At 45.0% G+C, this 16,271-nt stretch overlaps 2 protein-coding genes across 3 annotated transcripts in view; one reads left to right on the top strand and one right to left on the bottom strand.

Moving 5' to 3' along the window:
• Positions 1-7,041, top strand: part of LOC111966634 (semaphorin-3F-like) — a 29,769-nt gene extending 22,728 nt beyond the window's left edge. The window contains exon 18 of the mRNA XM_023991464.2: positions 5,836-7,041. Coding sequence (XP_023847232.1) covers positions 5,836-6,246 — 411 coding nt within the window. The 3' untranslated portion in view covers positions 6,247-7,041. The remainder of the gene's footprint in view (positions 1-5,835) is intronic.
• LOC111966635 (WASP actin nucleation promoting factor) lies at positions 6,607-15,933 on the bottom strand. 2 transcript variants are annotated; one of them, XM_023991465.2, is made up of 11 exons: positions 15,696-15,933; positions 12,577-12,717; positions 12,261-12,347; positions 12,009-12,102; positions 10,030-10,065; positions 9,904-9,936; positions 8,832-9,030; positions 8,455-8,630; positions 7,749-8,266; positions 7,552-7,651; positions 6,607-7,412 (listed from the first exon to the last, which is right to left on the bottom strand). In XM_023991465.2, exons 1-11 carry the CDS (start codon positions 15,801-15,803, stop codon positions 7,354-7,356), a joined length of 1,551 nt encoding a protein of 516 aa, XP_023847233.1. In that variant the 5' UTR covers positions 15,804-15,933; the 3' UTR covers positions 6,607-7,353. The 2 variants fall into 2 exon arrangements, with proteins under 2 accessions (XP_023847233.1, XP_023847234.1); XM_023991466.2 differs by having other exon boundaries at positions 8,832-9,027.
• Positions 15,934-16,271: the final 338 nt, after the last annotated feature.

Genomic DNA, 16,271 nt, shown 5'->3' with positions numbered 1-16,271 from the left:
GTGTATTAGTAGTGAGGGGAGAGAGAGATTGTATAGTGAGTGAGGAGAGAGTGTTATGTGCAGTGAGGGGGAGAAGAGGTGTTATTAGTGTGGGAGGAGGAGGTTTGTTATGTAGGAGGGGAGAGAGAATGTTATGTGAGTGAGGGGAGAGACGAGTGTTATAGTCAGTGAGGCGGGAGAGAGTGTTATGTAGATGAGGGGGAGAGTAGTTTATGATGTGAGGGGGAGAGAGATGTTATGGTATGAGGGTGAGGAAGGGTATGATTATGAGCGGAGAGGAGAAGTGGTATTAGCAGTGAGGAGGGGAGAGAATGTTTGGTAGATGAGGGAGAAGTAGGAGAGGAGAGTGTTATATGCATGAGGGGGGGAGAGAGTGTTCCTATAAGTAGTTGAGGGGGGAGAGAAGTTTGGCTGTAGTGAGGGGGAAGAGAGAGTTAGTTATAGTAGTGAGGGGAGAGAGTGTTATGGGTAGTGAGGGGGAAAAAAGAGGAGAAAGGTGGCCTTCAGGAGGGGGAGAGTTATGTAGTGAGGGGGGAAGAAGAGGTGTATATGTCAGTGAGGCAGAAGAGAGATGTTATGTGAGGTAATGAGAAGGGAGAGAGATGTGCTATAATGCTGGTAGTGAGGAAGAAGTGTGTATAGTAGTGAGGAGAGAGAGTGTTATGGTAGGGAGGGGATCGAGAAAGTGCTATGGTAGTGAGGGGAGAGAATGTATAAACAGATAATTGGTGGTTCTAGGATGGGTGGGGGTTAATTAAGGATATAAATAAAAGATAATGAAGTTCTTAAAGTATGGGTTGATTAATAGTTTGAGTCTAAGAAGTGGGTGGATTAAAGATAATGAGACTAGGAGTGATGGTGTTTATATTAATTAAAAAGATTAAATAGAGGTAGAGGGTGTCTAGATGGGTGGAATAGATAATTAAAAAGTATAATAGATCTAGATGGTGGAAATAATATAAATAATAGAGGTCCTAAGGAAATGGTTGGGATAATTAATAGATATGAATTATAGGTAGTGAGGGAAGATGGGTTATGGTAGTGAAGGGTGAGACGAGAGTGCTTATGGTAGCTGAGGGGGAGAGAGTAGTGTTATGTAGTGAGGGGGGAAGAGAGTGTTATGGTAGTGAGGGGGAGAGAGAGTGTATTAGTATGGGGCGAGAGGTTATGGTAGTAGAGGGGAGGAGAGTGTTATGGTTAGTGAGGGGAGGAGAGAGTGGTTATTGTAGCTGAGGAGGAGAGAGAGTGTATGGTAGTAGAGGGGAGAGAGAGTGTATATAGTAGTGCAGGGGAGAGAGGTATGGTAGTGAAGAGTGTTATAGTAGTGAGGATGAGAAGATGTATAGGTAGTGAGGGGGAGAGAGAGTGTTATGGCAGTGAGGGGGAGAGAGAGTGTTATAGTAGTGATGGCGGAGAAGAGTGTTATGGTAGTGAGGGGGAGAAGTGTTATGGATGAGGGGGAGTAGATGAGGTTATATTTAGTGAGGGGAGAGAAGGTTGGTTATAGGTAGTGAGGGGAAAGGAGTTTATGTATAGTAGTGAGGGGAGAGAGAGAGTGTTATGGTAGTGAGGGGGAGAGAGAGTGTTATAGTGATGAGGGGAGAGAATATTGGTAAGTAGGGGGAGAGGAGAGTGTTATGTAGTGAGGGGAGAGAGAGTGTATAGTAAGTGAGGGGGAGAGGTTATGGTAGTGAGGGGAGAGAGAGTGTTATGGTAGTGAGGGGGAGAGAGAGTGTATGGTAGCTGAGGGGGAGAGAGAGTGTTATGCGTAGTGAGGGGAGAGAGAGTGTTACTGGTAGTGATGGGTAAGGAGAGAGAGTCGTTTATGTAGTGAGGGAAGCAGACAATGTTTATGTAGTGAGGGGGAGAGAGAGTTATGGCAAGGGGAGAGAGTGTAAGGAGATGCGAGGGGAGTATGGCGGTAGTGTTATGGTATGAGGGGGAGAGAGAGTGTTATGGTTATGAGGGGAAGGAGTTTAGTAGTGAGGGGGAAAGAGTTATTCCATAGTGAGAGAGAGTGTTATGGAGTAGAGGGGAGAGTGTTATAGTAGTGAGGGAGAGAGAGTGTTATGTAGTGAGGGGAGAGAGTGTTTATGGTAGTGGAGGGGGAGAGAGAGAGTGTTATAGTGAGGGGGAGAGAGCGTTTGTTAAGTGAGGGGGAGAGAGGGTTATGGTAGTGAGGAGAGAGAGTGTTAGGTAGTGAGGGGGAAGAGAGATGTTATGGTAGTGAGGGGGAGAGAGGAGTGTGATGGTAGTAGGAGGGTTGGAGAGAGGTGTTTATGGTAGTGAGGGGGAGAGAGAGTGTTATGGTATGAGGGAAGAGAGTATGGTAGGAAGGGGGAGAGAGAGTGTTATAGGTAGTGAGGCGGAGAGAGGAGTGTTATGGAGAGAGGGGAGAGAGAGTGTTATGGTAGAAGGGGAAAGTTTAGGATGGGCCGAGAGAGAGCGTAGTATAGTAGTGAGGGGGAGAGAGAGTGTATTATGGGGGAGTGGAGGAGGAGAGAGTGTTATGGTAGTGAGGGAGAGGAGTGTTATGTAGTGAGGGCGGAGAGAGAGAGTGTTATGGCGGTATGGAGGGAGAGAGAGAGTGTGATTATATTGGTAGTGAGGGGGAAGAGTGTTATGGTAGTGAGGGGGAGAGAGAGTGTTATGAGTAGTGAGGGGGAGATAGAGAGGTGTTATGCTAGTGAGGAGAGAGAGTGTTATGTAGTGAGGGGGAGAGAGTGTTATAGTAGTGAGGGGGAGGAGTAGTAGTGTTGTGTAGGGTATGTAGTGAGGGCGGAGAGAGTGTTATAGTAGTGAGGATGGAGAGATGTTATGGTAGTAGGGGAGAGAGAGTGTTATGTAGTGGGGGAGAGAGTGTTATATAACGTAGTGAGGGAGAGAGGTGTTATGGTAGTGAGGGGAAGAGAGAGTGTTATGGAGTGAGGCGGGAAGCAGATGGTTATAGTAGTGAGGGGGAGAGAGTGTATTATGGTAGTGAGGGGACGAGAGAGGGTGAATGCAAGTAGGAGGTCAGAGTGAGGGGGAGAGAGGTCATTAGTAGGGGAGAAAGTGTTATGGTTGGACGGGGAGAGAGTGTATGAGTAGTGGAGGGGGAGGGAGTGTTGAGTAGTGAGAGAGCAGTGTTATAGGTAGTGTATGAGGGGGAGAAGAAATGTTTGGTAGTGAGGGCGAGAGAGATGGTAGTTATGCAGTGAGGAGGAGAGGGAGAGGAGAGTGTTATGGGAGTGAGGGGTGGAGAGAGGTGATATCTGGTAAGTGAGGGGGAGAGAGAGTGATATATGGAAGCTGAGGGGCTGAGAGAAGTATAGTGAGTGGGGAGAGAGAGTGTTAAATAGAATATAAGTTCGATGGATAGAGTAAATGGAAGTGTTTATAGTAGTGAGGGACGTGAGAGAGAGTGTAGTATGGGCGTGACAAATAGTGTTATGGGCAGTGATGGTGGTGGCGCGTGAGGCGGAAGGGAGAGACGTGTTAATAAGTGAGGGAGAGTTGAGGCAGTAGTAGGGGAAGAAGCGTGTTAGTGGATGAGGGGTGAGGAGAGAGTGTTAATAGTACGTGAAGGGAGGAGAGAGGTTTAGTGAGTAAGTGAGGGGAGAGAGAAGTGCATTATGGTAGAGGGGAGAGAGTGCTAGATGGTACGTGAGGGGGAGAGAGTAGTGTCTATGGGTAGTGAGGGGGAGAGAGAGTGTTATGATAGTAGAGGGAGGGAGAGTGTATGGTGAGAGGGAGAGAGTGTTATAGTAGTGAGGAGAGAGTTGAATGGTAGAGAGGTGGGTGAAGAGAGTGTTATGAGTAGTGAGGGGGAGAGAGAGAGTGTTTTGGAGTAAGGGGGAAAGGAGTGGTTATAGTGTGAGGGAGAGAGAGTGTTATGTAGTGAGGGGAGAGAGAGTGTTATGGTAGTGATGAGGGGAGAGAGAGTGTATAGTGAGTGAGGAGGGGAGAGAGTGTTAGGTGGTAGTGGAGGGAAGAGAGTGTATGGTATGAGGGGAGAGAGTGTTATATGTAGTGAGGCGGAGAGAGAGATGGTATATGAGTGAGCGGAGAGAGAGTTTATAGTAGTGAGGGGAGAGAGTGTTTATGTAGTGAGGGGAGAGAGGGGAGAGAGTGGTATGGTATGATGGGGAGAGAGAGTGTTTATAGTAGTGAGGGAGAGAGAGTTTATGGTAGTGGGGGAGAGAGAGTTGTATAGTAGTGAGGGGAGAAGAGTGTTTATGGTAGTGAGGAGAGAGAGTGTTATTGTAAGTGAGGGGTGAGAGAGAGTGAGAGGTTAGTGAGGGGATATGTAGGTTTATGGTAGTAGGAGGGGGGAGAGGAGAGTGTCGTTGTAGTGAGGGGAGATTAGAGTAGTTGATGGTAGTGGAGGGGAGGAGAGTATGTTGATTGGTCATGAGGGGGGAGAGAGTTATATGGTAGTAGGGGAGAAAGATGTTTAGGGTAGTGAGAGGAACTGATTGGAGAGAGAGAAGAGTGTTATGGTAGAGGAGGAGGAGAGGAGATATTATATAGGTAGTGAGCGATGAGAGTCTATATAGTCAGTGCAGAGGCGGAGATAGGAGTGTTAATACTTATAGGGACGAGATAGAGGGTATGGCAGTTGAGGGGGAGAGAGGAGGTTATGATAGTGACGCGGGAAAAGAGAGATTGTTAGTAGTAGTGATTGGAGAGATATGTAGTAGTGAGAGTAGATGTTGTAGTATTATAAGTATAGAGGGGGAGAGAGAGTATGTCAGATAATAGTAGTGAGGGAGAAGAGTTTATTGTAGGGAGTGGGGACGAAGAGTTGTTATGCAGTAGGAGAGAGAGTGTTATGGTAGTGGAGGCGACGAGAGGGGGAAGAGAGTGTATATTGGTAGTGAAGGGAGAGAGAGTATATAGTAGTGAGGGGAGAGAGTGTATTAGTAGTGAGTGGTGGATGAGAGAGTGTTATTGGTAGTGAGGGGGAGAGAGAGTGTTATGTGGTAGTGAGGGGCGGAGGAGAGAGTGTTATGGTAGTAGGGAGAGAGAGTGTTATGGCAGTGAGGGGAGAGAGAGTTTATGGTAGTGAGGGGGGAAGAGAGAAGTGTTATGGTAGTGAGGGGAGAGAGATTGTTAGGTAGTGCAGGGGAAGAGAATGTTATGGTAGTTGAAGAGGGGAGAGAAGTGTATGGTATGAGGGGGAGGAGTGTTATTTAGGTAACATGAGGGGGGAGTAGTGTTATGGTATTGAGGGAAGAGAGTTAATGGTAGTGAGGGGGGGAAAGAGTGTTAATTATCATGAGAGAGAGAGAGATTTAATAGGTATGAGGCGAGAGAATGTATATAGTAGTGAAGGGGGAGAGAGTATTATTAGTAGTGAGGGGAAGAGATTAATATTAGTATGAGAGGGAAGAGAGAATTATAGTAGTGAGGGGAAGAGTGTATGGCTAAGTGAGGGAGAGAGATGTTATGTAGTGAGGAGAAAGATACAGTTATGGTAGTGAGGCGGGGGAGAGAGAGAGGAGTGTTATTGGTAGTGAGGGGGCGAAGACAGGTATGTAGTTGAGGGGGGAGAGAAGAGTGTTATAAGTAATAATTAGAGAGAGAGAGAGTGCTTCATGGTAGTGAGGAGAGAGAGTGTGTATGGGTAGTGAGGAGGAAGAGAGTTTATGGTCATGAGGGGGAGAGAGGGAGTGTTATATAGTGAGGAGAGAGGGTTATTGTAGTGAGGGCGACGAGATGTTATCGGTCATGAGGACCTCACTACCATAACCCTCTCGCCCTCACTACTATAACACTCTCTCTCCCCCTCACTACAATAACACTCTCTCTCCCCCTCACTACTATAACACTCTCTCTCCCCCTACCCCTCAGCTCAACCGGGACAGAGAGTATCTGAAGACACCCCAGGGAATCCTTCTGAAGTCTCTCAGCCAATCAGACGCCGGTCTGTACCATTGCCTGGCCACGGAGAACAACTTCAAACACACGGTGGCCCGTGTGGCGCTGCGCATCCTGGACCGAGACATCGTGGTGGCCCTCACCTCCCCTGACGATGACCCCATGACCTCCAACAGCCCTCCCAACGGGCGGGGGGGACAACATGACGCCCAGCAACCGAAGCACCCCCCAACCCTCCCTCTCACAGACACCCCATCCCAGCCAGAAATCAAGTTGATCCACCAGTACTGTCAGTATTACTGGGAGCAGCTAGGGCTCAAGCAGCAGAAGCCCAAACGCACGTCCAGGAGACACACAGAGAGCCAGGAGACCCAAGGCAGATAGCGGACTGGACTTCTCCAACACTAGCCAGCCAGGAGACACACAGAGAGCCAGGAGACCCAAGGCAGATAGAGTACTGGACTTTTCCAACACTAGCCAGCCAGGAGACACACAGAGAGCCAGGAGACACACGGCAGATAGAGGACTGGACCTCTCCAACACTAGCCAGCCAGGAGACTCCATATGATAGACTCGAAATCCATGTTTGACACCAAACATGAGCTTCATCTCCCTTTGTATGGTGGTGGTGACACCCTCACACAACCCAGTATCTCAGTATAGAAATGTAATATATTGATATGTGTATATATCATATGATAATAATAGATCCATGATTTATTCATGTATAATAATTAAAAAGCGTTTGTCTTTGCATTCTTTATTCAGTTTGGAAATGTGTACATCTTATTGTTCAACGTTGAGAGATAGTAATTGTATGGTATGATGTATGTATTTGTCTACTAAAACCATATGTGATGTTGTAATTGTGGTGACTCTTGCGCTCTCTAACGCCTTTGTGACATATGTTTGTTTATATTTGCACAAAACAGACAATATCTACATGTAGAAGATTAAGATGGGAAATCATATGTGTGCATAATATTAGTTGTAATACTACATTCCAGTAATATAAAATATTTGAATGGGAACAGGTAGAAAGAAGACTGTGTGTAGAAGACCTCACCATCTTTTATAATGATATTGAGCAACATACTGTAATGTAATGTACATACTCAGCATGAGTCCTACAATGGAAACGTTCAAACGACAGATATAAAGATATGTTATCCCATCTAACCTTCTCTGTCCTACGTTCTGTTGATATATTTAACCTTTGGGCCTTTCACACAATCCTTATCTGTAGCATTCTTGAGGTGTACATTTTCTATGTGTAAGGGCTAGATTCAATCCATAGCGCTGAAGATCCGCACTACTGCGCAATTGAAATTTAAAGGCATTGTTCCAGCATTCATGGTAAGATAAAAATCTGCGGTAGAGCATCGATCTTCAGCGCTGCAGACTGAATCTAGGCCTAAATCTAACTGGATCAACCTAACTTTGAAGTCCATGGTTACAGAGTGGAAAATAATACAGTACGGAATGCACTTATCAGTCGTCCCATTCATCATCATCTTCATCATCATACCCTCCTTCTTCTTCACCTTCATCTGAAACAGAAGAGAGGAATGAATATATGTTATGCAGAGATTAATTTTAAGATTCAAGAGGACAAGCCACAATGCATTTGTTTTAATTTACACATTTGTAGAATGAATGAYTGAAAGATTAGGATGAGAAGGTGCTCACCAGAGGAGTGAATGACTTTACTCCTCTTCTGCATAACCATCATCAGAGCTCCTACAATACCCTCTGAGTCTTCCTGGGTAGGCTCAGGACTGTCTGGGACCTGGGACACACAAAAGGTCAATGATTATGTAAACTGAAATATGTAGACTCAATCTCACTGACAAAGACAATTTTGTATTTGAACAAGTTGGGTTTACGTTTTTGAGCTTCCTTCCCAGGCGGATCTGGTCCAGCAGAGCTCCTCTTTCACCTCCACCTCCTCCTCCACCTCCTCCTGAAGATGCAGGAGCAGGTGGTGGGGGACCTTTACAGGGGGGAGGAGGAGGAGGAAAGTCTCCAGAGCTCTGGGCTGGGGGAGGCGGGGGAGGAGGAGGTGGAGGAGGCGCTGGGCCTCCTCGACTGGGGGTGGATGGAGCAGGAGGAGGAGGTGCAGGCATGGAGCGCTGGTGACCAGGGGGAGGGGGAGGTGGAAGAGAACTATGGGACACAGAGGGTGGAGGGGGTGGGAGTCCACCTCGGCCGCCTAACGGGGGTGGAGGTGGCAGGGCTCCACGTGAAGGAGGGGGCTGGGAGGGGGGCGGGCCACGCCCTGGCTGTCCTGGGACAGGGGGCAGGGGGCCAGAGCGACCTCCCCGTGGAGGAGGAGGGGCAGGAGGGGAGGAACAGCTCCCTGGTACTGGGGGGAGAGGACCCTGCCTACCAGGAGGCCCAGGACCTGTATGCAATGGGATGAAAAAACAGCAAAATATTGGATTACAAAAATAGTTTGAATATACATTTAGTAATAAAATTGTATAACAGAGTACACCAGAACAATAGCCTACAGTGAAGTACAATTCAATACTTCCACTGAAGTGATGATGAACTTTAGACCAGTAGACAGACACTCAGAACGACACTCACCAGTGTTCATGGCCTTTTTGACTGCCTCCATGCCGCCTGAGTTCTCAATGACTTGTTGGATGAGTTGGGAGGTCTCCTCATCCTTCAACTCAGCCTCACTGATCCCAGCACAGGACAGCAGCTTCTTCAGGTCAGGGTCCAGGTTGTTGGGGTCCCAGCCCACATGACTCACGTGTCTGAGGAGGGGAGGAGAGAGAGGAAGAGGAAAATACACCTGAATGAGTGGCACGCTTGGAGACAATCCTGGATTTGTAAATTAAACAAATTGAGGACAAACAATTTTATGACAAGGTGTCATGAGGTTACATGTGTTGTGATAGATTATGAAGGCTTTATTTAACTGCCTGCTTATATGTGTGTGCTTAGTATCCACTCACTTGAACCCACTGGGTGCTCCTATGTCTGCTTTGGAGAGTTTACTGATCTTCTTCTTGTCCTTTTTCTTGTCCTTCTTTGCCTTACTGACAAAGGCAGGGGCAGGCACAGGTGTGACGGAGCGGTAGCGTGAAGCCTGGATGTCTGGGTTCTGGATGTCCATGGTGGCCATGGAGGGAGAAGTGGGACTGCCAGATCCTGCTTTACAATGGAAGTGTACATGTATAGGTCACAGTATATGTCTCTCGTGGGTAAAGATATCTTGTCAGAGATGTGTAATGTATATGTTTACAGTTTAGATATTGGGTCAGTTAGTTATTGTGCCTGAGGTATATATACACTACTGTTCAAAAGTTTGGGGTCACTTAGAAATGTCCTTGTTTTTGAAAGAAAAGCACATTGTTGTCCATTAAAATAACATCAAATTTATCAGAAATACAGTGTAGACATTGTTCATGTTGTAAATGACTACTGTAGCTAGAAACGGCTGATGTTTTTTGGAATATCTACAAAAGGGTACAGAGGCCCATTATCAGCAACCATCACTCCTGTGTTCCAATGGCACGTTGTGTTAGCTAATCAAAGTTTATCATTTTAAAAGGCTAATTGATTACTAGAAAACACTTTTGCAATTATGTTAACACAGCTGAAAACTGTTGTGCTGATTAACGAAGCAATAAAACTGGCCTTCTTTAGACTAGTTGAGTATCTGGAGCAATTTTATGTTATTTTAATGAACAAAAAATGGGCTTTTCTTTTAAAAAAAATGATATTTCTAAGTGACCCCAAACTTGTGAACGGCATATACAGTACTTAGTAATATTTCTATTTAACCTTTATTTAAGTCAGTTAAGATCAAATTATTATTCACAATGACAGCCTACACCAGCCAAACCCTAACCAGGACAATGCTGAGGCAATTGTGCGCCGCACTATGGGACTCCCGATCACGGCCAGGCTGGGAACGAACCACGGTCTGTAGTGACACCTTTAGCACTGCGATACAGTGTGTTAGACTGCTGCGCCACTTGGGAGCCCAGGTATAACACATACAATGGAATGAGGGATACTCACCTTTACCAGGAAGTGGAGGTAGTCCCCCTCTGTCTGTAAGTAAAACACACAGAATTTGATCAGGGAGAATACGAGGATTATTTTGGGATTACTTCAGATAAGGGCCTCAGTGTAAATCAGTCTTACCACTGGAAGGCAGGGGGCGCTGTTTCTTCTCTGACACTGTGAGAGGGAAGGAAGGAGGAACAAGAGGATGCCAGTTGAGATCATATCTACTCATCTTCACCACAACCTTTACTTTGAAACACCACAGCTACCCTCCATGGAACCTCACATTACAATATCTGTTATGTTTTCCAGTGTCAGAGATATATTAGTTCAAATACAGTGCATTAGGAAAGTATTCAGACCCCTTCACTTTTTCCACATTTTGTTACGTTACAGCCTTATTCTAAAATTGATGAAATACTTTTTCCCCCTCATCAATCTGCACACAATACCCCATAATGACAAAGTGAAAACAGGTTTTTGAAATGATTTACATAAGTATTCAGACCCTTTGCTATGAGACTCGAAATTGAGCTCAGGTGCATCCTGTTTCCATTGATCATCCTTGAGATGTTTCTACAAATTGATTGGAGTCCACCTGTGGTAAATTCAATTGATTGGACATAATTTGGAAAGGCACACACCTGTCTATATAAGGTCCCACAGTTGACAGTGCATGTCAGAGCAGAAACCAAGCCATGAGGTCGAATGAATTGTCTATAGAGCTCTGAGACAGGACTGTGTCGAGGCACAGATTTGGGGAAGGGTACCAAAAAATGTCTACAGCATTGAAGGTCCCCAAGAACACAGTGGCGTCCATCATTCTTAAATGGAAGAAGTTTGGAACCATCAAGACTCTTCCTAGAGCTGGCCACCCGGCCAAACTGAGCAATCGGGGGAGAAGGGCCTTGGTCAGGGAGGTGACCAAGAACCCGATGGTCACTCTGGCAGAGCTCCAGAGTTCCTCTGTGGCGATGGGAGAACCTTCCAGAAGGACAACCATCTCTGCAGCACTCCACCAATCAGGCCTTTATGATAGAGTGGCCAGACGGAAGGCACGTGACAGCCYGCTTGGAGTTTGCCAAAAGGCACCTGAAGTACTCTTAGACCCTGAGAAACAAGATTCTCTAGTCTGATGAAACCAAGATTGAACTCTTTGGCCTGAATGCCAAGCGTCACGTCTGGAGGAAACCAGGCACTGCTCATCACTTGGCCAATACCATCCCTACGGTGAAGCATGGTTGTGGCAACATCATGCTGTGGGAATGTTTTTCAGCAGCAGGGACTGTGAGACTAGTCARGATCAAGGGAATAATAAACAGAGCAAAGTACAGAGAGATCCTTGATGAAAACCYGCTCCAGAGCGCTCAGGACCTCAGACTGGGGCGAAGGTTCACCTTCCAACAGGACAACGACCCTAATCACACAGCCAAGACAATGCAGGAGTGGCTTCGGGACAAGTCTCTGAATGTCCTTGTGTAGCCCAGTCAGAGCATGAAAATGGAGAGACCTGAAAATAGCTGTGCAGCGACACTCCCCATCCAACCTGACAGAGCTTGAGAGGATCTGCAGAGAAGAATGGGAGAAACTCCCCAAATACAGGTGTGCCAAGCTTGTCGCGTCATATCCAAGAAGACTCAAGACTGTAATCGCTGCCAAAGGTGCTTCAAAAAAGTACTGAGTGAAGGGTCTGAATACTTATGTAAATGTCTATTTCATTCTTTTCTAAAAACCTGTTTTTGCGTTGTCACTATGGGGTGTAGGTCGATGAGGAAAAATATATATATTTAATCAATTTTAGAGTAAGGCTGTAACGTAACAAAATGTGGAAAAAGTCAAGAGGTCTAAATACTTTCCGAATGCKCTGTATGACTCAAATACAAACATCACCACACTGGGCACACACTGGTTGAATCAACGTTGTTTACACATCATTTCAATGAAATTACATTGAACCAACATGGAATAGACGTTGARTTGACGTCTGTGCCCAGTGGGACAGTTCACCAGTAACCAACATGGAGGACATAGTAGCCTAATATACAATCTGATGTCATGTCAATCCTATACCAAAAAACTCAACACAAGTCTTCCATTCTTCAACAAATGACCCTGACCTTGACGGTTTCTCTGGTTGATCTTCTCATCAACTGCACTAAGGAAGGTTTCAGCCTCCTGTTCATCTGCAAAGTTCAGCCCCACTTGGCAGTCCTGCATTGGATTGGAGAGAAACATTTGGATAGGCTCATGAAAGACAAAAGTAAAATCACTCATCTTAGGATGAGTCAAGTCAAGCCATCATTATCAAGTCAAGCCATCATTATGAGTATCCAGGACATATTAATGTAGAGGAAGATAAGTTTGCTTACATCTGCAGCGAAGGTATGGAAGAATGGCCGGGCACAGTGGTAGACCATTTGGTTATAGAGCTCCTGCTCCCAGATCAGCTGTCCTTTCTGGGAAAAGCCAACTGTTAATATAACTGAAAGGCCAACACTTCTTCAACTCATATCTTCATGGGAAACTTCTCAACAGTGGATCAACAAATGGTCCCTTTCTAGGCTGGGTTACTGTATATGCACTTTGTGACATCTGTTGATGTAAAAATGGCTGTATAACTAACTACATTTGATTGATTGATTAATATTTTCCATCATTGTGACTGACAGTGTATGTTCCTGTTACCTTGACATCAAAGAGGCGTATGAAGTAGGAACGGCGATGGTTGTCCTTAACGAAGCAGGCCACCCCAGTTTGCTGCAGGCTCCAGCTGGTGGGACTGTGGGGCAGGGCCATGTACAGCTGTGCTACGGTAGTGGCCAGGGACTACACACACACACAAATGCGCACACGCAGGACATTTAATTATACCGAACATAAATATAAACGCAACATGCAACAATTTCAGAGRTTTTACTGAGTTACAGTTCATATAAGGAAATCAGTCAATTGAAATAAATTCATTAGGCCCTAATCTGTGGCTTTCACATGACTGGGAATACAGGTATGCATCTGTTGGTCATAGATACCGTGGATCAGAAAACCAGTCAGTATCTGAAGTGACCACAATTTGCCTCATGCAGAGCGATACATCTCCTTCGCATAGAGTTGATCAGGCTGTTGATTGTGGCCTGTGGAATATTGTCCCACTCCTCTTCAATGGCTGTGCGAAGTTGCTGGATATTGGCGGAACTGCAACATGCTGTCATACACGTTGATCCAGAGCATCCCAAACATGCTCAATGGAGGACATGTCTGGTGAGTATGCAGGCCATGGATGAACTGGGACATTTTCAGCTTCCAGGAATTGTGTACAGATCCTTGCGACGTGGGGCTGTCCATTATCATGCTGAAACATGAGGTGATGGCGGCGGATGAATGGCATGACAATAGGCCTCAGGATCTCGTCACGGTATCTCTGTGCATTCAAATTGCCATTGATAAAATGCAATTGTGTTCGTTGTCCGTAGCTTATGCCTGCCCATACCGTAACCCATACCACCATGGGGCACTCTGTTCACAACGTTGACATTAGCAAACCGCTTGCCCTCACAACGCCACAACGCCAACAGCTCTGGTGGACATTCCTGCAGTCAGCATGCCAATTGCACGCTCACATCTGTGGCATTGTGTTGTGTGACAAAACTACATATTTTAAAGTGGCCTTTTATTGTCCCTAGCACAAGGTGCACCTGTGTAATAATCATGCTGTTTAATCAGCTTCTTGATATGCCACTCCTGCCAGGTGGATGGATTATCTTGGCAAAGTAGAAATGCTCACCAACGGATGTAAACAAAAATGCAGAGAACATTTGAAAGAAATAAGCTTTTTGTGCATATGGAACATTTCTGGGAACTTTTATTTCAGTTCATGAAACATGGGACCAACACTTGACAGGTGGCTTTTATATTTTTGTTCAGTATAGTTTATATGTATGTTGGCTCTAGATAAGTCTAGATAACTAGATAACTCAACTCAAATACATACCTGTTCTACTTACTGTAGATAGTGTGTGTGTGTGCTCAGGTTAAGTTCAAACATTTAGGACAATCGGAAGTCTTTGCATTTATCCGGAATGGACTGTACCAGTCCAACGGAAAGTGTCTGACATCTGTCAGACCTAAGTTACCTGTGATGAGTGCTTTAAGCAGCTGGTACTCAGTGGTTTGGAAAGTTCTTGGGTAGTTTTCATAGCAAAGACCTGCCCCCAATAATGACATCACTTTCTCTGTGGTAGGAATAATATTTTGTTAGACTTGTCAGCTACCACTGCAGGCTTAGGCCTACCTCAGAAACCAGGAAGTTGGTATGTCAAAAGAAAGCAGACTGCACATACACTGAGTATACAAAACATTAAGAACACCTTTCTAATGCCCTCAGAACATCCTAAATGTGTCAGGGCATGGACTCTACAAGGTGTCGAAAGCATTCCACAGGGATGCTGACCCATGTTGACTCCAATGCTTCCCACAGTTGTGTCAAGTTGGCTGGATGTCCTTATGTTGGTGGACCATTCTTGATACACACAGGGAACTGTTGAGCGTGAAAAACCCGGCAGCGTTGCAGTACTTTATACAAACCGGTGCGCCTGGCACCTACTACCATACCCCGTTCAAAGGCACTTAAATCTTTTGTCTTGCCCATTCACCCTCTGAATGACACATATACACAATCCATGTCACAATTGTCTCAAGGCTTAAAAATCATTCTTTAACCTGTTTCCTCCCCTTTACCTACACTGATTGAAATGTAACGAGTACTTTTGGGTGTCAGGGAAAACGTAAGGAGTAAAAAGTACATTATTTTATTTTGGAATGTAGTGGAGTAAAAGTAAAAGTTGTCAAAAATATAAATAGTAAAGTAAAATACAGATACCCATAAAAGGTACTTAAGTAGTACTTAAAAGTATTTTTACTTTGGGGCTCTCGAGTGGCGCAGCGGTCTAAGGCACTGCATCTCAGTGATAGAGGTGTCATTACAGACACCCTGGCTTGAATCCAGGCTGTATCACACCTGGTCATGATTGGGAGTCCCTTAGGGTGGTGCACAATTGGCCCAGCGTCGTCTGGGTTTGGCCGGTGTAGGCCGTCATTGTAATTAAGAATTTGTTCTTAACTGACTTGCCTAGTTAAATAAAAGTACAAATTAAACACTTTACACCACTGGGTGTTCTTAATGTTTTGTACACTCAGTGTACAAACTGCTGCCTCTAATTCTGTTACCAGAGGAAGTGGTTTACACCACAATTTCCTGTCATTCACTCATGCCCGTTTAAAAGTCATTGTGTAGAGACTCTTGTTGTACATGCAAAATGTTTAATTGTTTGAATTTCTAACAATAAATGTTACTTTTAAAGTTGCCAAATATCTAGATTACATCAAATGAAATCGCCATGCACTAAATAAAACACATCAGAGCCACAGTTGAAGGGGTTAATTTAGTCATTTATATAAAAGTGAAACAATAATGATGAGACTGAAGCAGTGGCAACCATAAATTTGCCCAATCATATCTTACTGTATACATGGACCTTGTTAATAAAAGGCTATATTTAAAACACAGAATATGCCAGAAAAACCTTTATTTAGTTGGTTGCTATTTAACACTTAGACATGTGCTACTACCGCACCAACATGCCTAAAATACACCTACATACCAAATAGCCACACACCATCCAACCAGGTCTCCTCCATGCCAAACATCAACCAGATAGTTTCCTACATAGGCCTACCAAGTACCTACCATCCAACCAGTCTACATACCAACCATCCCCTCCCTTCCCTCATCCCCAGGAAAGACTTACAGCACACCTCCTCCCCAGCAGGTCTTCCAGCCTCTCATTCTCCTGTGGGCTCAGCAGAGAGCTGGGACTGTACTCCTGAACTCCTTTAGACTTAGATCCCCGACTCATGGTCCCCTCTCAGAATATCTACTTAGTATCAAAACTGAGCTGAGCATTGACGTGCCTGTCTGTCCTCTTCCTCAAACAGGCACTGACTGTTAGAATAACAAGTTGAAATGGTGCAGATGGTTTCTCTTCTGCCTTCTACAATGTGTTACATGCACACCAAGATTCAGAACAGGAAATGGACAACCACAATTTTTCCCCCCTTTCTCTCACTCAGTAGTGTTACTTATATTTCATGGTCTGACTACAGAGTCTCTTAAGTTTTAGTCATTGTTTCATTGCTAAAAATGGCAAACTCTTCTCAGGTACTCAATTTACGCTACTCAGACCCCAATTTTCAATGGGAAATTTATTAGAAAAGAGAATGAATCAGATTCAAAACATTTAATTACATGAAACTTTTATTGGACAAATAACATATACATTTTTTTAAGACCAAATAAAAAAACACAGACTCCATTCTCTCTTAAA

The sequence above is a fragment of the Salvelinus sp. IW2-2015 genome, linkage group LG7 (assembly GCF_002910315.2).
Source record: "Salvelinus sp. IW2-2015 linkage group LG7, ASM291031v2, whole genome shotgun sequence".
Lineage (NCBI taxonomy): Eukaryota > Metazoa > Chordata > Actinopteri > Salmoniformes > Salmonidae > Salvelinus > Salvelinus sp. IW2-2015.
This window is presented reverse-complemented; position numbering and strand designations above follow the sequence as displayed.

Coding starts and splice junctions, on each gene's coding strand:
- LOC111966635 (XM_023991465.2), bottom strand. CDS start 15,803: ATGAGTCGGGGATCTAAGTCTAAAGGAGTTCAGGAGTACAGTCCCAGC. Junction 9,937..10,029: donor GCGCCCCCTGCCTTCCAGTG/GTAAGACTGATT, acceptor TTTTACTTACAG/ACAGAGGGGGACTACCTCCA. Junction 8,631..8,831: donor GGAGCACCCAGTGGGTTCAA/GTGAGTGGATAC, acceptor TCCCCTCCTCAG/ACACGTGAGTCATGTGGGCT.